Source organism: Schistocerca nitens, chromosome 8 (genome assembly GCF_023898315.1).
Source record: "Schistocerca nitens isolate TAMUIC-IGC-003100 chromosome 8, iqSchNite1.1, whole genome shotgun sequence".
Classification (NCBI taxonomy): Eukaryota; Metazoa; Arthropoda; class Insecta; order Orthoptera; family Acrididae; genus Schistocerca; species Schistocerca nitens.
Genome location: NC_064621.1, coordinates 596896809 through 596919960, shown reverse-complemented (window position 1 = coordinate 596919960; position 23152 = coordinate 596896809). Strand labels below are relative to the sequence as shown.

The 23152-nt window shown below is 40.2% G+C and overlaps 1 protein-coding gene across 1 annotated transcript in view; it reads left to right on the top strand.

Annotated features, from left to right (window-relative positions):
• The window catches only part of LOC126198728 (coatomer subunit beta), a 119596-nt gene that overhangs the window by 40667 nt on the left and 55777 nt on the right, over positions 1 to 23152 (top strand). The window contains exons 6-8 of the mRNA XM_049935249.1: positions 12332 to 12469; positions 18630 to 18822; positions 22958 to 23106. Of these exons, the coding sequence (XP_049791206.1) occupies positions 12332 to 12469; positions 18630 to 18822; positions 22958 to 23106 (480 nt within the window). The remainder of the gene's footprint in view (positions 1 to 12331; positions 12470 to 18629; positions 18823 to 22957; positions 23107 to 23152) is intronic.

Below are 23152 nucleotides of genomic sequence, written 5' to 3'. Positions count from 1 at the left end.
GATTTGATATTGAAGGCATAAAGAGTTTTAAACAACATTTTGCACTAAATATGACAACTTTCCTGGAATACAACCTCCTTTGTCCGTCTGTCTTGATTGAGGAAACAACATTTGGATGAATCCGTCTCCTTCTGTATATGAAAATCTGGAAGTCTATAAATAAAAGTTACCAGATAGCTGTCAGTTAATAAGATCTGCAGTTTTGGAATATATGATTGGACTGTATCTGAGACTGTTGACCTTTCCATTTTGAACTTCATATGCAGTTCTGTGGAGACTTACCATCAGAGACAAACATCATATGAAGAGGCTTAGAGAAGATTGATAGGGCCACTGCTATCTACAACAAACCAACACACGTAAATAATCAGCTTGGGAGATTCTAATTCAGCTAAAATGTGTGAGGAGCATGGTGACCCTGAAGACGATTTGAAGAAGATTGGAACTTGCAGCACAATTTAAATGGAATATGCAAAACAGCTATTAGGGGATAAAAGCTTCCCATTGTTTTCCTTGTCCAGTTTGTTGACGGCTGGATTAAATACACCTGTAAAATAGTGACCATGTGACTCTCTTGGTGGAAATGCAAGTGTTGTAGTGTAAATATAGCAAGGAAAATTGTGGCAAATGTAAATAATTTAGAGTAGGAGACCACACCAAATAATAGGAGCATTGAGTCATTGATGGGCATACACAAAACAGAATGATTGAGCGCGCACGCCCCCCCCACACGCGCGTGCGGACACACACACACACACACACACACACACACACACACACACACACACACACACACACACACACACCCCTGTTGACAACTCCCTTCTGCTATATGGTGAGTGGTCTCCTTTACTCCTCAAATATTGTACTATCATTGACTGGAGGATTCTTTTGAGGGAGTGTTTGGAATGGTTGGTGCAGTGACAGTGAACATGTGTGTGGGTCTGTGAACCATGACTTGTCTGCTGAGAATTTTCTTTTGTGGTATCGCACATTGAGCAAGGTGACACAATGGTAGAACAACTGCACTTGCATTCAGGAGGATGGCACTTTGTTCAAATCCCTGCCCAACCATCAAGATTTCATTTTCCCTGTCAAAAAGGTGCTAATTTAAGGAGATGGAACCTGGATAAACTAACTAAACCAGAAGTTGTAGAGAGTTTCAGGGAGAGCGTAAGGCAACAATTGACAGGAATGGGGGAAAGAAATACAGTAGAAGAAGAATGGGTAGCTCTGAGGGATGAAGTAGTGAAGGCAGCAGACGATCAACTAGGTAAAAAGACGAGGGCTAATAGAAATCCTTGGGTAACAGAAAAAATATTGAATTTAATTGATGAAAGGAGAAAATATAAAAATGCAGTAAATGAAGCAGGCAAAAATGAATACAAACGTTTCAAAAATGAGATTGACAGGAAGTGCAAAATGGCTAAGCAGGGATGGCTAGAGGACAAATGTAAGGATGTAGAGGCTTATCTCACTAGGGGTAAGATAGATACTGCCTACAGGAAGATTAAAGATACCTTTGGAGAGAAGAGAACCACTTGTATGAATATCAAGAGCTCAGATGGAAACCCAGTTATAAGCAGAGAAGGGAAGGCAGAAAGGTGGAAGGAGTATATAGAGGGTCTATACAAGGGTGATGTACTTGAGGACAATATTATGGAAATGGAAGAGGATGTAGATGAAGATGAAATGGGAGATAAGATACTGCGGGAAGAGTTTGACAGAGCACTGAAAGACCTGAGTCGAAACATTTCAGTAGAACTACTGACGGCCTTGGGAGAGCCAGTCCTGACAAAACTCTACCATCTGGTGAGCAAGATGTATGAGACAGGCGAAATACCCTCAGACTTCAAGAAGAATATAATAATTCCAATCCCAAAGAAACCAGGTGTTGACAGATGTGAAAATTACCGAACTGTCAGTTTAATAAGTCACAGCTGCAAAATACTGACGCGAATTCTTTACAGACGAATGGAAAAACTGGTAGAAGCCGACCTCGGGGAAGATCAGTTTGGATTCCGTAGAAATGTTGGAACACGTGAGGCAATACTAACCTTACGACTTATCTTAGAAGGAAGATTAAGGAAAGGCAAACCTACGTTTCTAGCATTTGTAGGCTTAGAGAAAGCTTTTGACAATGTTAACTGGAATACTCTCTTTCAAATTCTGAAGGTGGCAGGGGTAAAATACAGGGAGCGAAAGGCTATTTACAATTTGTACAGAAATCAGATGGCAGTTATGAGAGTCGAGGGGCATGAAAGGGAAGCAGTGGTTGGGAAGGGAGTGAGACAGGGTTGTAGCCTCTCCCCGATGTTATTCAATCTGTATATTGAGCAAGCAGTAAAGGAAACAAAAGAAAAGTTCTGAGTAGGTATTAAAATCCATGGAGAAGAAATAAAAACTTTGAGGTTCGCCGATGATATTGTAATTCTGTCAGAGACAGCAAAGGACTTGGAAGAGAAGTTGAACGAAATGGACAGTGTCTTGAAAGGAGGGTATAAGATGAACATCAACAAAAGCAAAATGAGGATAATGAAATGTAGTCGGATTACGGCAGGTGATGCTGAGGGAATTAGATTAGGAAATGAGACACTTAAAGTAGTAAAGGAGTTTTGCTATTTGGGGAGTAAAATAACTGATGATGGTTGAAGTAGAGTGGATATAAAATCTATACTGACAATGGAAAGGAAAGCATTTCTGAAGAAGAGAAATTTGTTAACATCGAGTATAGATTTAAGTGTCAGGAAGTCGTTTCTGAAAGTATTTGTATGGAGTGTAGCCATTTATGGAAGTGAAACATGGACGATAAATTGTTTGGACAAGAAGAGAATAGAAGCTTTCGAAATGTGGTGCTACAGAAGAATGCTGAAGATTAGGTGGGTAGATCACATAACTAATGAGGAGGTATTGAATAGAATTGAAGAGAAATTTGTGGCACAACTTGACTAGAAGAAGGGATCGGTTGGTAGGGCATATTCTGAGGCATCAAGGGATCACCAATTTAGCATTGGAGGGCAGCGTGGAGGGTAAAAATCGTAGAGGGAGACCAAGAGATGAATACACTAAGCAGATTCAGAAGGATGTAGGTTACAGTAAGTACTGGGAGATGAAGAAGCTTGCACAAGATAGAGTAGCATGGAGAGCTGCATCGAACCAGTCTCAGGACTGAAGACCACAACAACAACAACAACAACAACAACAACAACAACTGTCTCCCTAAATCGCTAGTGGCAAATTCCATGGTGATGGTATAACACTCAAAGGGAAACACTACTTGAACTACACAAACTTACGGTTCATCTGTCATTGAATAAATCTGATTTTTTAGTATGGGAGAAAGCATCATAAGCATATAATCAAGTGTAAAATTTTAAAAACTTTTTAAAATATCCAAAGATTTTGTATGTATTGTCCCACATTTAATATAAAAAATATTTACTAAGTGGTGACCAGTTTAAGCAGCTTAACTACCCTCTTTGGATCTTTTAAATTGCCACATAAAATTGTTATATTCTACCTAAAATACCAACAAATAAATAAGAATAAGAAAATTTTTATTTTAAAGAAAGGCTAATTATGTGACTGTACCTCACTATGACATCTGTTGAACCCCCCACCTCCACCTAGAGGACTCGCAACTCTTTTGTGAGTATGTGCTTGGCTACCACAGGGCTACAGACTTTGCAGCATTACTTGCTTTCCATGCTGCAAGCTTATGCCTCCACTATCCCTTTCCCCCTCTGTGTCTCCATTGAATGGTTTTCTTGGTGCAGACCCTGTTTGGGTCTGTTTTATGATTGGGACTTGAGTTTCAACTTTCAGCATTTTCTTCAACTTTTCATTAAATACATGCATGGCCCCATTGCTGGATTTGACCTGCCTACAATTTTCAAAAATCACCAGAAGTATGGATCATGCAGGCTAAGTGGCCCAATACGGTATATGCTCCACCTTTGTGCCTTTCCATTTTTGCTCCCTTCTCTTTAATAAGGTAGTGCACGCAAAACCCAGCACAGTTGCCATCCAACTGAGGGGGAGGGGGGTGTCAGACACCTGCCCCCCAACCATGCAGGGTTCGCACTGTTGGGGCATGAGCGGAAAACTCCCCTTGTATGCCAAGGAGTATATGTCCACCATGAATGGGGCACGGGGACTCCGAGCAATAGATTATTGGCCAGATAGCCATTGCTGAGGCTGGGTGGCATCCATGGGGAGAGCACGCGTTCTGAGTGGATGGCACCATGGCGGATGAACCACAAACAGTGCAGATGAAGTTCTTCCGCTGGTGGCCATATGGCCCCAGCACTAGGAAAGGACAGTCCTCTTTTAAATGGCTCCGAAAAGGTTCATAATCATGAAATGTTCAATTTTTACTTATTTGCATTTTAAGAATCTACAGATTTTCCCCTTTCAACTGATATATAATTTATTCAGTTCAGGAGACTAAAGTTATTTTTAAATTATTTTTGAAATATGTTTGGTATGGGTGTGACCCACTGTGATGCTGCTAAATTGCTCTAAAATGAAATAAGTGTTGTGATTAACTTGTGTGATAGTTCGATATATATTGCTTGCTCAATTCTCATGTGTTTCATGTCTATTTACTCTTGAAATGAAAATATTCGTAGTGAATTCTGTTCATCGAAGTCTCTTGTTTTATTGAAGGATAGTCAAGGATAAATGTAAAGTGACTAGAAATCCTCTGAAGGCTTTTAAGAAAAGGAGAAGTGTTGGAATGCCAAAGGTAGGCATTATTACCATAAACAATAAAGGCGATGTCACTGGTACACTTGTCCATTGCGGTGAAAGTCAGAAAGAAAGTACTTCGCAGAGAAAGCTTGGTTCAGTTAGTGAAAAGTATGCATGTTTTATAGGCGAATTGGATATGAACGAAATATTTGATATGTCCATTTTCAATGGAATTGTTGCAAACTTTGTAAGATGTATGCAGTGTAGTGATGCTGGTCTGGAACACTCTATAAAAAATCGCATAGGACTTGCCAGTGAAATGGAACTGACGTGTGGTAAGCGTTCATACATGACACCTTTTGGAATATTGTGGCCGTAACTCCAAATGAAGAAAATGGCAGCAAAACCTATGAACACATTAGATTTGTTTATGCCTTGCGTGCAGTTGGTAAGGGCGCTACCGCAAGTGCAGTTTTCTCTGATATTATGAATCTTCCAAATCCCCCAACTAAATTTACGAACCTTAATAGATCTATAAGGTGTAAAGTAGATGATGTCTGTGTAGAATCTATGAAGAAAGCTGTAGAAGAGGCAGTAATAGAAAACAGTTGTATCAGAGACTCGACTGCAGCTTTTGATGGTACCTGGCATGGATGGGGACATACACATACACCTCTTCACGGTGTATCATCTGCCATCAGTATGTATACAGGGAAAGTTTTAGAAGTAACAGTAATATCTAAATATTGTAGGTGTCCACAAAACATAAAGGTACACATGAAAATAATTGCACAGCTAACTATAATAGCAGTAGTGGAGGAATGGAAGTGGCTGGTGTTGCTAATATATTTCAACATTCTGTTGCGTGTGATAAAGTGCAATATGTGAATTACCTCGGTGACAGTGATTCGAAAAGTTTCAAACGTATTCAAGAACTGAAACCCTATGGTGATGATGTTATAGTGCAGAAATTTGAGTGTACTGGACAGAAAACGAATGGGATCAAGACTTTGACAACGGAAAGCTTCATACAGAAAATGAAAACTCAGTGATGGTAGAGGGTTGGATGGGAAGGGGAGGCTAACTGACAGTGTAATTGACAAACTACAGAACTATTGTGGACTGGCTGTTATGCAAAACACACACAGTATCAATGAAATGGAGAATGCTGTTTGGGCTCTTTTTTTTATATATATATACTTTTCAACTGATGAAAGACCGCATCATTACTTGTACCCAAAGGAGAAAACACTTGGTGTAAGTACAAGAAGGGTTTGTTAGGTGCTGAAATGTACACTTATAAACATAGTATGCCTGATGTGGTAATGGAGGTGATGAAACCTGTTTGCAGAGACTTAGCAGCACCTGAACAGTTGAAAAAGTGTATTCATAGAAAAACTTAAAACCCCAATGAAAGTGTAAATAGTGTTACATGGTCAAGAATCCCCAAGACTGTTTGTTGGAATAGAAACTCTTCACTTTGGTGTGTATGATTCGGTTGCTACTTTCAATAATGGCAACGTTGTAAAATGCAAAGTATTTCAAAATATGGGAATGAAGATGTTTTAGACAAGGTATGTCTTTGGGCTGCTGACAGGGCTGTAAATAGCCTGGAAATACAAGCCGGAGTAAACAGGGGGAAGACAAAGAGAAAGGTGGAGGAGGAGTTTGCAGAAGATTAAGATAACCCATCCTGTGGACCTGGAATTCCCAAAAGTTTCATTTTTTCATACAAATTCATGTTTTCTCAGGATCTACCAAACCAATTTGCTTCAAATTTTCAGAAAACGATACACAGTCCCGTCTGCTTAACTTAAGTCTTTTTCCAAAAACCTCTATATTGTTGAATTTGTAAACAAAAAAAGGCACAAAAAGTAGTGAATTTTCACTACAATAGAAAAAATTAATCTCTAGCAACCGAATTCAAATTTTTAAAAGTCCCTGTATTAAGTTGTAACCAATACTTCAATACATAACCTGTAAAAATTTCAACTTCCTAGCTCGAATACTTTGAGAAAACAGATAATTTATAAGTGCTATTTTAACGTAGACTTTCCAGGGCCTCATAAGTAGAGGGATGACCCTAAAATGTTCCCCTCCCTGGCTGGACCTTGGGAGGAATGGGCTAAGCAGCAAGCAGAGAAATACCCCCCCCCCCCCCCCCCCATACTTAATTTGCTCAAGGGCTGACGGGAATTCCTTCTTGGTCACAAAGCCTTTATTCTTTGTAGAAACCATAGAGGACAAGTTTGGGGAAGTTGCAGCCAAATCCAAAATGAAGAGTGGGTCAGTTCTGATCAAAACAGCAACCCCTGCCCAGTCACAGGCCTGCTCACTTGTAACAAGGTGGGTGACATACCAGTGACAGTCACTTCTCATAACAGTCTAAATAGGCTTCAGGGCATCATGTGCCACCAAAATCTGCTCTTACTATCTGATGATGAGTTATGCGCCAACTTGGAGCAACAGGGTGTACATTTTGTCCATCATGTACATGCGATGTTTGCTTCAAGTGCTTGAAATTCGGTCATCTGTCTTCAGGTTGCAGCACTAGCTCCTTCTTTAGAGACTGTAGAAAAGCACTGCATGCAAGCTCTCCTTGTACCAATCCCACCATCTGCGTCAACTGCAGAAAGCACCATTCTCCCTGCTCACCAGATTGCACTGTTTTCCAGAAGGAGAAAAATATACAAGAATAAAAGACTCTGGACAAACTACCTTACCAAGAGGCCAAGAAGTAGTACGAGTGGTTGCACCCAGCATGGAAAATGGTGTCATATGGTACAGCTATGATGACGTTGCCCACTTTGGTGATGCTGCTCCCACCCATTACACCTCCTACAGAGGGTGCTCAAGGCCACTCAGCCATGTCTGCCCCCCACCCCTACCTTCCCCTGACAGTTGGAAACTCCCCTCTTGCTGCGTCCCCCACACCTACTTTGTGATCAATGGCTTCCTACCCACCAGGGACATTGGTCCTCACCTCCCACCTGTGGAAGAAATACCTTCCTGTGGCTTCTCTTGCCAGGAAGGAGTCACTCGGGACACTTCCTTCCAAGGTTTCCGCCAGTCAACAACCAGAAACCAGCCATTCCTTCCAAGGTTCCCGCCAGTCTACAACCAGGAACCAGCTAGTGGCTGAAGGAGCCACAGGCTGCTTTTCAGAGGGCTTTGCAGTCATAATTTTTACCTGCAACTTATTCAGAGAAGTCCTTTCCTTCATTGAAATGCTCTAAGGAGAGCTAAGACAAGGAGAAGTCCTCCAAGAAAGAGGAGGACATTTCGGTGGCTCCATGCCAGCAGATCCCACCTGTTCCACTCTTGTGGCTGAGGTGGAGATTCCAGCGGCTCCTGAGCCCCAGTTCGAACCGCACAACAGAACCCAGAATCTATTTATATTGATGCCATAACCTCTCAACCAGTGGCAGCAGGTGACCCTAGGGCATAACCTGCCTCCTTGGTCCCTTCATGGCATCACAGTACATTGACAACATTATTCTCCAGTGGAATTGTAGCGGTTTTTTCCACCACCTGGCTGAGCTATGACATCTTTTAAAATACCTTCTGCATTGCACTTCAGGAGACTTGGTTTCCAGCAGCTCGGACCTCGGTTCGCTCTGGATATCAGGGGTATTATAAGAATCATTCTACCTATGATAAGGTGTCAAGCAGAGTTTGCACATACTTTTTGGACACACTATATAGCAAACTTGTGTCATTTAATACAGCTTTGGAGACTGGCTGTTTGGGTAAGGGCATTTCGGGATATGGCCATCTGCAATGTTTTCCTCCCTCCCGATGGTGAAGTGGTTCAGAACATATTGTTTGCATTGATTTCTCAGCTCTCACCACCTTTCCTAATCTTGGGTGATTTCAATGCCCATAACCCTTTGTGGGGTAGAACCATGATCACTGACCGCAGGAAAGACCTTGAAAACTTACTGGCGCAACTTTACCTTTGACTCTTGAGTCCTGTTACCCCCACACAATCCAGTGTGGTACTTGGAACTTTCTTGGCCATTTACCTTTCAATTTGTAGCCCTTGTCTTCTCTAATAATTTACTGGAGAGTCCATGATGACCTGTGTGCTAGTGACCACTTCCTATGCCTCTCTCAGTGTCACCCACTTGGACATCTGCCCAGATGGGCTCTCGACAGTTCTGAATGGGGTGCTTCTGGCTCTGCTGTCACACTTATCTCCCAGCCCGGTGGAGATATAAGTAAGGCAGTCCAGAGTACAACTACAGCCATTCATTCGGCAGCTGATCTAATGATTCCCTGTTCCTCGGGTCTGCCATGGCGGAAGACAATACCTTGATGGCCATAAGAAATAGCAGAGGCCATTAGAGATCATCGGCGGGATCCTCAACACCATAAGCAGCACCCATTGATGGAGCACCGTATTGCCTTTAAGCATCTCTGTGCCCAGGTCTGTCACCCAATAAAACAATGGAAGTGAGAATGGTGGGAACAGTATCTTTCAACAGTCAGACCATGTACCTCTCCTTCGCAGGTTTGAGCTAAGGTCAGACATCTCTATGGATACCAGGCACCTGCAGGTGTATCAGGTGTATCCTTGAATGGCACTGTCTACACTGACCGAGACGCCACTGTTGAACATTTTGTTCTGCATTATGTTCAAGCCTCAGCGTCTGAGAATTATCAACCTGCCTTCCGCATTTTAAAAGAGCAGGTGGAGTGGAAGCACTTACCTTCTGCTACATGCCACCTATAGCCATATAATGCTCAATCCAGTGAGTGGAAATTGGTCAGTGGCTTAGCCCATTGTCCTAATAGAGCTCCAGAGCCAGACCGCATCCACAACCAAATGATCAACCACTACTGGTCGATTGTCAGTGTCATATCCTTGCCATCTATAACCACATCTGGAGCGAGTTCAAGTTCCCATCGCAATGGTGAGAATGTGTCATTGTCCCAGTGCAGAAACTGGGTAAGCACCCTCTAGAGATGGACAGTTATTGCCCAATAAGTTTCACCAATGTTATCTGTAAGTTGCTCAAATGCATGGTGAGCTGGTGGATGTGTTGGCTTCTTGAGTCTCGGGGTCTTCTGGCTCCATCCCAGGTGGTTTTCACCAAGGCTGTTCCACTACCGATAATCTGGTTTATCTGGAGTCTGCCATCTGAACAGCTTTCTGCCCAGTGTCAGCACCTTATAGCTGTTTTCTTGGACCTGCAAAAGGCTTATGACACCACATCCCTGCTACCTTACACGAGTGGGGTAGCTGGGGTCTGCTCCCGATTTTTATCCAGAACTGACTGTCACACTGTATGTTCAAGTTGGTACTTCCCAAGGTACCCCAATATCCACTGCATTGCTATGTACTGAGTGTCCCTCTCTATCTAGTAGCCATCAATGGTCTAACAGCAACTGTGGGGTCCTCTGTATCACCCTCCTTGTATGCTGACAGCTTTTGCCTCCACTATTGCTGTGTCACTGAACGTCAGTTGCAAGGCGCCATACAAGAGGCACAGTTGTGGCCCCTCACCCGTGGCTTTCAGTTTTCAGCTGCCAAGATTCTCGTCGTGCACTTCTGTCGACATTGTACTGTTCACCCACAGCCAGAACTTGACCTCGATGGCCACCTCCTCAGTGTGCTGGAGACTTACTGCTTTTTAGGACTGTTCTTCAATTCTTGGTTGGCTGCACCTTAATACACTTCGGTGCCTGAGTAACACCAGCTGGGCCACAGATCGCACTACTCTTCTGCAGCTGTACAGAGCCCTTATACAATCCTGTCTTGGTTATTGGAGTCTGGCATATGGTTCAGCATCACCCTCAGCAATGTGGATACTGGATCTGATACACCACTACGGGGCTCAGCATGCAACAGGAGCCTTTTAAATAGTACTGTGAACAGCTTACTAATGGAGGCTGGGGTCCCTCCATTTCGGGTCAGACGACAACAACAGATTTTTAATTATGCCACCCACATTTGCAGCTCCCCCAGGCATCCGAGCTAGTGTCTCCTCTTTCCAAACATGGAAATCCATATCCCATAAAGGCGGCCCAGATTGGGGACTACGATTGCAATCCACATCCGGTCCCCCCCCCCCCCACTCCCCCTCTGAATTCCAGCTGTTTCCTCTTCCACCTACCCACTCACCTCCACCTCCATGGTATCCTCCGGTCACAGCTTCAGCTTGACCTATCAGGTCCAAAACAATCGATTTCTCCCTAGGCCCTCCATCACTGGATTTGGTCCATCCTTGGTGCATCCTGGAGTTTGGAAGTAGTCTATACTGATGGCTCGATGGTTGCCTGTCATGTGGGCTTTGCTTATACTCACATGGTACATACTGAACTGCGATTTACTGGTAACCAGTTTGGTCACCCTATCGGGAGGTTCATTTCCCAGGATCCCAATGTGGGCCGGGATCCAGATGAAGGAACACTGAGCATCCCCATTGTTCAAGGGCATACAGGGAATCCTGGACAGCAATGCTCAAGGGATGGCAAGGGTAATATTGGTTGAGAGCTATCAAATTGCTCAAGATGTTGCTGCAGATGAGAAAGGACCCACCGGTGCAGGAACGAGTATGCCCAAGAGGATGAAGGGTGGCCACCAACTCTATAGTGAAAACACTACAGCCATCTGGCAAGGATATTGCGGAGACAGGAAGTTTCGTATCAGCGCACACTCCACTGCAGAGTGAAAATCTCATTCTGGAAATTTCCCCCAGGCTGTGGCTAAGCCATGTCTCCGCAATATCCTTTCTTTCAGGAGTGCTAGTTCTGCGAGGTTCACAGTAAAGCTTCTGTAAAGTTTGGAAGTTAGGGGACGAGGTACTGGCAGAAGTGAAGCTGTGAGGACGGGGCATGAGTCATGCTTGGGTAGCTCAGATGGTAGAGCACTTGCCTGCGAAAGGCAGAGGTCCCGAGTTCGAGTCTCGGTCTGGCACACAGTTTTAATCTGGTGTAGATATATTTGCACCCTCAACTTTACATTACTTTAGGAGATGCTTGGGCCAGTATGTCACAAGTATGTGAACTCAGAGCACACTGACATCAGAAGACACTCACAAGAACTGAACAACAGCTGTCACATAACTATTTGTTTTTAGTGGAGAGTATATGTGTAGATTAGATGTGAATTAAAAAAAAAGAAAAGAAAAGAGCTTGAAGTTACTCCATTAAAAGTAATATGGATTTACAACAAGACAGAAATTTCACATTTAAGCAGATAAATTTACTAATTTGGTTTGAGAGAACGGAAAAGAAAATGCACGATTTCTAGAAGACCAGTTCAGTAATAAAAGAGCATAGAGTTGAATGGACTCCACGTGTCAGAAGTTGGATTTCATACAAGGTAACAGCAGTTTAAAAATTTTCTGAATCACTTGGGAGTTTCTGTAATGTACATTTTCTTATTTAAAGTAAAGGCCATCGATAAGTAGCTAGAGCGAGAGAGATATACTAAGTTGTCTTTAGTTGTGAATGAATTAAAATGCATGAATTCAGTATCAAGAGTGCACCTAAAATGGTTTCATTGTTTTGCATAACATTTGGCAACATGACTGGATTGGTTTTCACAAGAAATGTGCTATGTTTTGCAATATATTTTTACTGAATATGCAGTACGTACTTAGTGCTCACTTCCCTGTTCTCTGTTCCTTAGGTCTGTCATGCCAATCCCTCAGAGCGCTCCAGATTTATTCGGTGCATATATAACTTGCTGAATTCATCGAGCCCTGCTGTTCGATATGAAGCAGCTGGTACACTAGTAACACTGTCTAGTGCACCAACTGCAATCAAGGTAACTGCAAGAATAAGTAAATACATTGCCTTTGTGACTTACTTGTTTCTGCCTGTGTTTTACACTACAGCTTAATATTTTAGCACTTTTATTCATTTGTGTGCAGACACTGCCAATGTTAGTGACCTTCCTTACCAGAAATAAAGGATATAAATTTGCAAAACTTTTTTGTTGCTTGCTCCTTCATCTGTGATCAAAACCTCTGTATTCGTCATGTTGTCTCTCATCAGAAGACATGATTTTGTGACAGAGTGCTTAAGTTCTGAGGTACAGTATTATTTTCATCAAATGATCTATTGTTCAACACCTCTCAACTATCCCAATAAGAGTAGTACAGTCATTCCACTGCCATGTGAGCTCAAATAGATATTTTTCCAAATGCTTTTCTGGCACCTGCTTCATCAGTGACTTATTTCTCTTGTTAACAAATGGCCCATATACTTAGTGATTTTATTTTATTTTACACTGATTTCCAATTCATGATATAATAATACAAACTGTGAACAAGATGTCCATACGATCGTGTTCTGAACAGAAGATGACATTCCAGTCAATGGACAACCATGCCAACAATGATGTCAGGGCACCTATGAAACGAGGTAGTGTTTGCCGGGTAGCCCCTTATCCACAATCACTGTGTTCACAGTCACAGATACTGCAGTATGACACACAAAAGATGCCTACCAGACTCTGTGGTAGAGGGCCAGAGAAAGAAAGGAAGCAGGACAGTCACAAACTGATGTGGTCCTATGGCTGAGTGTGAATCATTCTGTGGTTTTTCGGATGTGGCAACAGTATATAGAGACCGAAAATATATCCTGAAGACCAGGACAGGGCCAACCACATGTGACTTCAGAAGAGAGAACCGTTATTGGCTGTAAAGGCACAACGGTACTGTTTAGTACTGCACAGCAACTGGGATCTGACCTCGCAGCATACACTGAACATGTTCTATAGAGGGAAACAATGTACAGAAGGCTTCGGCAGAGTAGCCTTTGTTGTCTGAGACCTGCTGATGCTTCGTCACAGGAGCGAATGTCTACAGTGGAGTCATCAGCATACCATCCGGGCAGTCGAACAGTAGGCCAATGTTTTCTTCACAGATGAGTTCTGATTTAGTCTGGAGAGGAAACAGTTACGGCAAAGTTAAAGCAATTTGAATCTATATGTCCGTAGATTGTTACCTGTGACAGACACATAATGTACTGTGTGCTATTATAAGCATGTATTTAAAGATTAAAATTGTAAGAAACCAAATCCAGAACAGTGTGCCAAGGCATTGCTTAGTGCAGTGAAACCCAGGAAAAGGGCAAAAGGAAGTGTGTATCACATTTTGAACATAAAATAATTAGAAATGCAGGGTGTATACAATCCGGGAAAAACCTGGGAATTTTTTCATCCAGTAAAAAACCAGGAAAAACCCAGCAATATTTTAGAATTCTGGGAATTTTTCATTGTTTTCAGTTAAATTTTCGTAATTTTGACTGGTAAGAACCAATACTCTAACAAAGAATATTACTGTGTCCCGCTACTGCAGAATAATACTTTAGCAATAAAACATGAATGAATGAAAAAATGAAAATAAAACTTAAACTGCAAAGTATATGCGCCATATACAGCAACAAAACAAAGTGCTCATACAAGCGTCTGCCAACAACAAAACATGTCAAAGGCTTTAGGAAGAATATGCAATGATTCGTAACAACAAATTGCCTCTGATGAGCGTGACGTCACAACTTTTTACATAAGATTCGTTTTAGCACTTACAAGCAGAATCATGCGCATGCGCAGTTGAGTAGTACCTTCTCCCGCTTCTGGCTACAGAAATATGGCAGTTGGCTGTGTAAGCAGCCGCAGGTTCGAATGTCTTGTTTCTTTTATGACCTAATGTAAGATCTTTTAATGTTTTACACGTACGAACATATGGCGCCCTTCGACATCGTAGCTGCGCAAGCACGGTGACGCCCGTCATCTGGCGCTCTCTGGCAACTGCAGAAACGAACCTATTTCTAACAGATCGTGGGAAAATATTCCGAAAGGTGGTTTGAAAAGCGTTACTATCAAAGAAAATTTCCTTTTACGCAAGTTGAACTACGTACGAGAATGTACGTTGAATTTCTTAAATCAAAGAGCGTTTGACTCTCATTTAAAAATAAACTCTTTGATGGCAAGCCATTTAGATGAATTTTGAGCCCAGAACAACAGACATTTATGTCGTTATTAAAAATTTTAATGACACATTTGTATGATATATCTTAAATTGTAATACTTGCATAAAAGACTAACATTATATGTGAAAGCTTAGCTTCTCTTCCAGCGTATTAATCTTATAGACCAATATTATAAGTGAAAGCTTTACTTTTCTTGTAGCAACACTGTGTATATTTATTTAAACCATTAACTTTTTCTGTTTGTGTGTTCGCGCTACTTAACAGTGATGTTGCTATTGGCTGGCTTCATCACGTGTCATAAGCTCTGAATACCTGGTATCATCGGCTGGTGAAAATCACGTGACATGAGCTATGACTGGCTTACAAAAGCGCATCGCAATCTCAATTTCAATGCTTTGGAAAGTAACATGCGCTGTTTGGTGGAATTCGAATTTATACTTCTGTAATACGAAAATATGCAGCGTACATGTTACTGCACATCAAAGATCTTTCCAAAACATTTTTTCCCCCTGTGTTTCGTTTTCTAAAGTGCCAGTAATTCTACACCCGTGTATAAAACCATAACCATTCTAAGGATGGACAAGTTATACAGTTTCGAGAGAAAATGTACTGTCAGTTAACAGGGAAAAAGTATGTTTTCACCCAGGAGAAAATGTATCTTTAACCAGGAAATCCGGGAGAAATCCGGGAATTTTTTTTCTTTGTCCGCGTATACACCCTGAAATGTAACTCTGCATTATGGTGCATCATTATAAATAAACTTGTGACTACATAACTACTGATAAGTGACAAGTGGTGATTAGCTAGAAAGCAACATTCATGACTGATGATAGCTTACACTCAGTCTGAATAGTTATTGTAGTACATGGCTTGCTTGCCTAATGAAACACAGACATACTTTATTTATTTGTTTATTTTTTTAATCAGTTTATTATTTAGCATCATGGGCCTAAGTTTAAATATCCAAAAACAGTCTAAAATATAACATTCTCAATATTTAAAATGTGAACAGAGATAGTTTGGTACACAAAAATGGGTGACAGGGTGTAAAACTCACATGGCGGTAAAATTATTATATATAACAAAATGTTTTATTCTCGTGTCATGGTCTGAGAAAGTCTTACTGCTTGTGGCTAAAATGGGTGCAGTGATAGGTTGATTAAAAACTAAAGCAAGCTAAAACATAAGATTGTCAATAAATTAAAAAATTGTAAAATCTTAAAAAAATAAACAAAATATGTTTGCTGTAGCAAGCAAAAGTGGCCAAGTGTAACTCTCACATAATGATATAATACACAACAAAACTATGCGAAATTAATATTGAATCATGGTGTGAGGTAGTGTAACATAAAATATACTACCAGTGACGAACAAAAAAGGGGGGAGGGGTTGCACTCGGTCATCTTATAGTGGCAAGACCAAGGGTAAAAACAAGTGATGATATTAAATATTAAAAATTAGAAGATATGTTATTTAACTTATTAATGTAGGACTGTTTATAGCATAAAAAGCACATAGAGCATAATGGACATCTGAAAACTATGTTAAATGTCAGCATCCTTAAAAAATGGGAAGGTTGAGATAGTAAGACCAACATAGATTTATAAAGATGTCAAATATAAGATGTAAGTGAATCAAATAATGATGTACCGTCTGGTGGAGCTATATTTGTAATTATTTTACATCCAAAATGTAATTAAGATTCCCTCCTTTTTCTGGATTTCGCCACACTCTGCTGACGCAATTGATGCCTTGGCACACTGCTCATTCTGGATTCAGTATTTTACAATTCTGATCTTAATATGTTTATAATAACATACAATACGTTGTGTCAGGGTAATTGTACAACACATTGACACCTGTAAGTACAATTTTAGGCTGTCTGTTGTAAACTACTGTTTTTTATGTAAGTAAGCCAAACTTATACTTGTTGTATCTTTGATCTGTAAGGTCAAAATTGGCCAGTCTTGCAAGATATAATAAAGTGAATATTTGTCAAAAACAGCTGAGGTGGAAAAAAATTCAAAGTGTTCTTTAACAAATATACAGCTGTGATATCCCCCATCAAGAAAATGATTGAAATAATACTTGTTTTAGCAGCAGACTATACATTTTATTTTTGATCTAAATAGTTCATTGTATTGTACACATATCTAGACAATGTTAAGTTCGTAGTGGAAATAATCTCAAGGCTGTGGCTAAGCCATTCATTCTCCATGGAATGTTAGCGTAGCAAGGTATTTAGGTAGGGCATTTTCTGCAGAAAAGCAAAGGTCCTGCATTTATTTCACTGTCTGGTAAACTGTTTTAATCAGTGAAGTAAATGAGAACTTCACAGCCTTGTAAAATTACATGTTAACGTACACATCATAGGTGTGAAAACTAGGCAGTATAACACCAACATTTTATTCCTGAAGTATGGAACTGAACATTGTGCGAGAATATATTCCATCATTTCAATGTATTGTATTTGGGGTACAATACCTTAATCACATACTCCAAAGACTATTTGTAGTCTTACCCCTATAGCACTCAAGTAGCATGTGTTTGAACACAGTGAAATTTTGTGTATAAATGTCATAACCTCTGCAGCAAGGAAAGTGCACTCTGTATGTATAAAGTTTGGCAAGAACACACGTGACATAATTTTATCTACCTTAGACTGTCAAGAGTAACATCTGTAACAAGGAACAGTGTGTAGATGTCCATGTCATCCTCACTTTTTTTTATTTTTATTTTTATTCTGTAGTTCTAGTTCACAGAAATGACAATCTAAGCATGCAGCACATCGCAGTGACATGACACAATAGTAGACTGCACACAAACTGTAACTGATACAATGTTTGTAAGAGCAATTTTTACCACATTTCGAACGTATTTAGTTTTTTTATTCACTGACATAATTAGAATGTATTACAACATGGAGCTTCATCAAACTTTGTGGAGATTATGAGTGTTAAATTATGTAACTTTCATTTCAATTTGAACTAGTGTCCATCATCATCAGTATGATTCGTCCTCATCACACACACACATACTGTCTTATATTTATTGTGACATGGAAGCAAGCATCCTCTGAATGTTACTTCGAGGTATTTATTGCTCTTTTTGGAACACATACTGTGTCAGTTCATTAAGATTGCTGGTATGTAAGTAATCATATTCCCATCATTTCCCAGACATGCTCTCTGGGTGACAAATCAGGGCACTGGACAGGCCAGTTAACGATCTGTACATACCTCAAAATATTTGTTGCCTGAACTGCACAGTGGGTTCTTGGCATCATCGTTCTGAAACATGTCATTTGGTACTCTGGTCATGAAGAGTATGACAGTATGGGTAAACATTCTTGGCACTTAGTGACAAGCACTCGGCCTTCCTTCAGTAATTACAAGATCAATCATATTGTCACATCCAACAGGTCAGTTCAGCCTTCCTTCAGTAATTAGCAAATCAGTCACATTGTCATAGCCAATAGTTTTCGATGCTATGCTTCCAGTATTCGGAGAGGTACTGGTCTCTAGAGTTGCAGCTTTGTGTCATTCACCTGACCATCAATGGACACACTGGCATTGTTCTGACTGCACTCAATACCGTGTAGGCCTCTCTTGGCCATTGTATGGTGTCAGAAGTAAATGGCACACGGCAGCTCGAGATCTCCAGTACTTTGTTCCCGACTGTTTGTGATGGCACACTGCCTGTAAGCTCTACCAGGTAGCAATTGTTGTCATAAATGAATCATCCAATACCCATTTAAAGTACAACAAAAACAAGTACCTACTTGTCCTTTCTGCACAATTGCTAGTGCAATACACTGATCAGGAGTTATCTATTCACCTGTTTCAAGAGTACAGTGCATGGTATTTTGTTTATGACTACTTTTCATATGGCTACTTTGCATACTGGAAGGAATAAATTGGACATTATGATACTCGGAATTTATATACTGCATTTAAAAATAATGATTTCTTAAAACTTGATGTTTACAGGCTGCTGCATCTTGCTACATTGAATTGATAGTGAAAGAAAGTGACAATAATGTGAAGCTAATTGTATTGGATCGTCTCATAGCTCTGAAGGAGCACCCAACACATGAAAGAGTGCTTCAGGATCTTGTGATGGACATACTACGTGTTCTCTCAAGTCCAGATCTTGAAGTTCGTAAGAAGACACTCAACTTAGGTTGGTATTTACAGCTGCATCTGACGCTGATTTAATAATTTTCTTTTCTGTCCCAGATTCACTCCTTTACCCTCGAAGATGATACTGTGGGGTAGAATAATTTGTGAATTAACCAGTGTTGTATCATCTGCATAGCAAATAAATTATTGAGGTCTTACATAAAGTAAAGTTCTGCGACGTAGTTGCAGCTCGGTACTTAACTTTAGGAGAAATGTCAGTGCTGCCAGTAGACACAAAGAAAAGTATACACACTATTCTAGCCTTTGTAACTATTGGGTCTTTTCTCGGATAGGAGAGAGGGATGCACCTGTTGTGAGGACAAGGGTAGACAAAGATGAAAGTGTGGTGGGGCCTATCAGAGAGAGTAGCCCCCTGCCCCTCCTTTTATCTTTGTTACCTCTCTTCCTCCCAAATGATGGGCCATTCATCATTCTGAGGTCTGAGTGACTTGCCCTTGGTTTTTAACCTTCCCTGATCCATCCTCCTCTCATCCCTGAGGGAAGAACTACTAGTTCCGAAAGCTACGATAGTGTGTGTGCTTTTGTGTGTGTCTGTCATTCAGTATGGACATTTGTCCTAAAGGTAAGTATTTGCCAGCTCTTCCATCTCATAATGTTATAGTTTCCTTGAGAATTATTGTTTTTATACAACTAACTGGGCAAATCATTGACAGCAAAAACGAAAAAAAAATTATGCCAGGACTGAGCCCTGCTGTACCCTTGTCTTTACTGCCCTCACAGCAGAGTGCCTCATTTTTAACTGATATAAAGTGTTCACTGTTACTTGAATGTGAATCAGTTACAGTTAATGAGAAGTTACTTAGCCTATGGTAGTAAAGCTGTACCAAAAATGACACTGTCACAGACCACATTAATCACACAATACTTGAGACATCATGCTTTTGTTTTCAAATGCAGTCACTGTTTAATTAACAGTTTCAAGGATAGTGATGATAGTATTCTTCCTCTATTGGAAACCATACTGACTGCTGGAGAGAAGAGCTTGCTTTCCAGGGTAGTTGTACAGTTGATGGTACAAACGGGAGTCAAAATTTTAGAGAATAGTGAGATAATAGAATCAAGTCAGTAGTTTTGTGGGAGGTGCTGTCTCAATTTTATATACTTGTTTGAACTCAGAAATTTTCAGTGACTTAGGGAAAATTCTAAGCACTTATTAAATGACAGTATTTGTTATAAAAGTCAGATGTATCAACTTTTATCGCATCTCTGGGTATGATAATGTTCTAGTAGAAACCATACTTCCCAGGCAACTCTGCACCAAGCAAGACAGCTGCATGAGTGTGTGTGTGTTGTGTTGAGTTTGAACCTCAGTTCAGTTACTGAGTTCAGAAAGTAGTCACTGAAATCGTATGGGTTAAGTGTTGTGTCTTTATGCAGTATGGTTGTGTGGTGGGGGTGGGTGGATGGGGTGGGGGGGCACACGCATGCCTGCACTTGCTTAATGAAATCTGATGCTGCTCTGCAGTTGTTCGGAGCACTTTCAGTATACTGTTCACAAGCTACTCTTATAGACAGAGTAAGTCCGTCTTTGTAGTGTTTGTTACACTTCAGGTAGGCCCTCTACATGATGTTATTCCACTTGACCCCCACCTTCACAAAAGCTTTTACAAATTTTAAATGTGGTGAGCATCTCCTCCCTAATGTGAGGGATATCATAAGAACGGCATTTCACTTTCTTCTTTTAATTGGACCGAACAAGGTGGTGTAGTGGTTAACACACAGGGCTCATATTGGGAGGACAACGATTCAAATCTCCATCCAGCCTTCCAGATTTAAATTTTCTGCGATTTCCCAAAATTGCTAAAGACAGATACTAGAATCGTTCCTTTGAAAGGTCATTGCCAGTTTTCTTGCCCATCCTCCCCTAATAAGAGCTTGCGCTCCATCTCTAAAGACTTCATTGTCGACAGCATTTTAAACACTAACTTTCCTTTCTTCCTTCCTTCTTTTAATTGGATATTTGGGGCAGGTGTTCTTTAAAGTGTTGAAAAAGAAGAACATAAATTAATAAATGTTTACAATAAATAATAAAATACAATTTACGCAGTACTCTTGTAATTTTGAATTTCATACTTGTGGCTGAAGTAGAGAGGATATCATATGTAGACTGTCAATGGGATGAAAAATTTTTTTTGGAGAAGAGAAATTTGTTAACATCAAATATAGCTTTAAGTGTTAGGATGTCTGTCCTGAAGGTATTTGCCTGGAGTGTAGCCATGTGCGTAACTGAGACATGGCAATAAACAATTTAGTCAAGAAGAGAATAGAGGCTTTTGAAATGATGCTACGGAAGAATACTGAAGATTGGGTGAGTAGATTGTACAACTAATGAGGGGGTACTGAATTGAAATGGAGAGACGAGAATTTTGTGTTACAGCTTGGCTAAAGGAAGGGATTGGTTGATAGGACACATTCTGGTACATCAAGAGATCACCAATTTAGTATTGGAGGGAATTTTCAAGGGAGGGGGGGAGGAAGGTAAAAATCATAGAGGGAGATTAAGAGATGAATGCATTAAGCAGATTCAGAAGGATGTAGGTTGCATTAGTTATTCAGAGAGCAGTCTTCGGACTGAAGATCACAGTAGAATTGTCACTTTAGAGGAGGAAAGACTATAGACGAAAAATACTGTCTTTTTGTGAAATTTAAATACAATAGACTCTTACTAATCTGGCCATTCCTAGCACATATGGGTGTCGCATTAGCGGAAGTGGCAGAGTATTTAGTGTGTCTAAAATTTAATGTTAACACATACGGATTATTCTTTATGAAATCCAAAGACACATTTGTAGAAAACTTAGTCCTTGAGTGTGTTTCTATAGAGTAATATCCCAAATTTTTAGTTGACTCAAAGATGATATGTGGCAGCAGCATACTGTATCACACAACTACTTTACAAGCGTTACAACAGTACTGCCTGTTACTGGTTGTTGGATAATGTACTCCAAGAAGATATTTGCAGCTTCAGCACCATCTGCGTGAGATATCGTCATTGTCTCTCCTCCTACATCCTTTTCTTCATCACTTTCCGTCATAACTTTCCTGCATGCTTTTGATTATCTCTTCATTAGGTTAGTGTTTTGTCATAAATAGTTTCTTGCCCAGCACTATACTCAGCAGCAACGGCTTTCTATAAAGAACTTCAGTTCAACTTATCTCTAACTTGGAGTTTCCACTTGAGGTTTAAAATAATATGATTCCTTTTAGATGATGTGAGACTGAACTGTACAAGCCACAATTTCACACAATAATTCATTATTGTATGCATCATTTCTGCTTGAGCAACTTCAGGCTGGATGTGGATGGGATTACTGAGAGTCTGGACAACGGACTGATGCATTAGCTAGAGTTTAGTGCAATAAAAATGTCTCCAGTTTTGACCCAGGGGCCACCTTATCTACCACATGTTAATATTGTCCTTTCTCTAACCTTTAACGTATACAGTACGTTTCTCAGTACTAATTTGCATGTCTATCTCTGAATGAGAAAGTCATTCACAACAGATTGAAAGAACTAGTAGATCATGGTCAGCAAGACATACACCTCCCACATTACTTAGTTTTTACACATCTCTTGAAAAGTTAAAAATAATAATGTTTTCTAGAGAAGCGTTACTATGAGCTGGGCAGTAGTTCATTCAATACAATTTTAAAGATCTTACAGATTCAAAAATATCTTTTGCGATATGTTGGTTCTGGTTTGCTTATTTCTGTTAAAGTCACCACATATGATATTTGTTTCGTGTTTTAGAATGCAAACTTTAAACTTGAAGATTGACGTTTTGCATTCATTGTTGACGTTTTGCATTCATTGTTGAAAAATTATATGCTGTGAAACTCTTATATTCATAATCATTGATAATGCATAGTTAATGAATATATTTCGTGTGCATGTGGGACTTATATTGCAGTTTCTCTAGACCTTTAGTTAAGAGAAAAGGGGAAACGTTACAGGTTGAGAAAATGCATGCTTTACTAAAACTTCTTGAGAATTCTGATAATACCGTAATTATCAGAATGTAGATATGTTTATCAAGCAACTCACCATTATAAGTTGTCGCTATGCATTTAATTTAATTGCATGTGTATGTCCTTGACTGATTTTCACATTTGCAGCAATGGACCTTGTTTCGTCTCGCAACATTGAGGAAATGGTGCTTGTGTTGAAAAAAGAAGTAGCTAAAACTCATAATGTGGTGGAGCATGAGGACACGGGAAAATACAGACAGCTTCTCGTTCGCACACTTCATTCCTGCTGCATCAAGGTATGCAACACTAGTGTCTACTCATAAAAGATTGGTTGATGAGTGG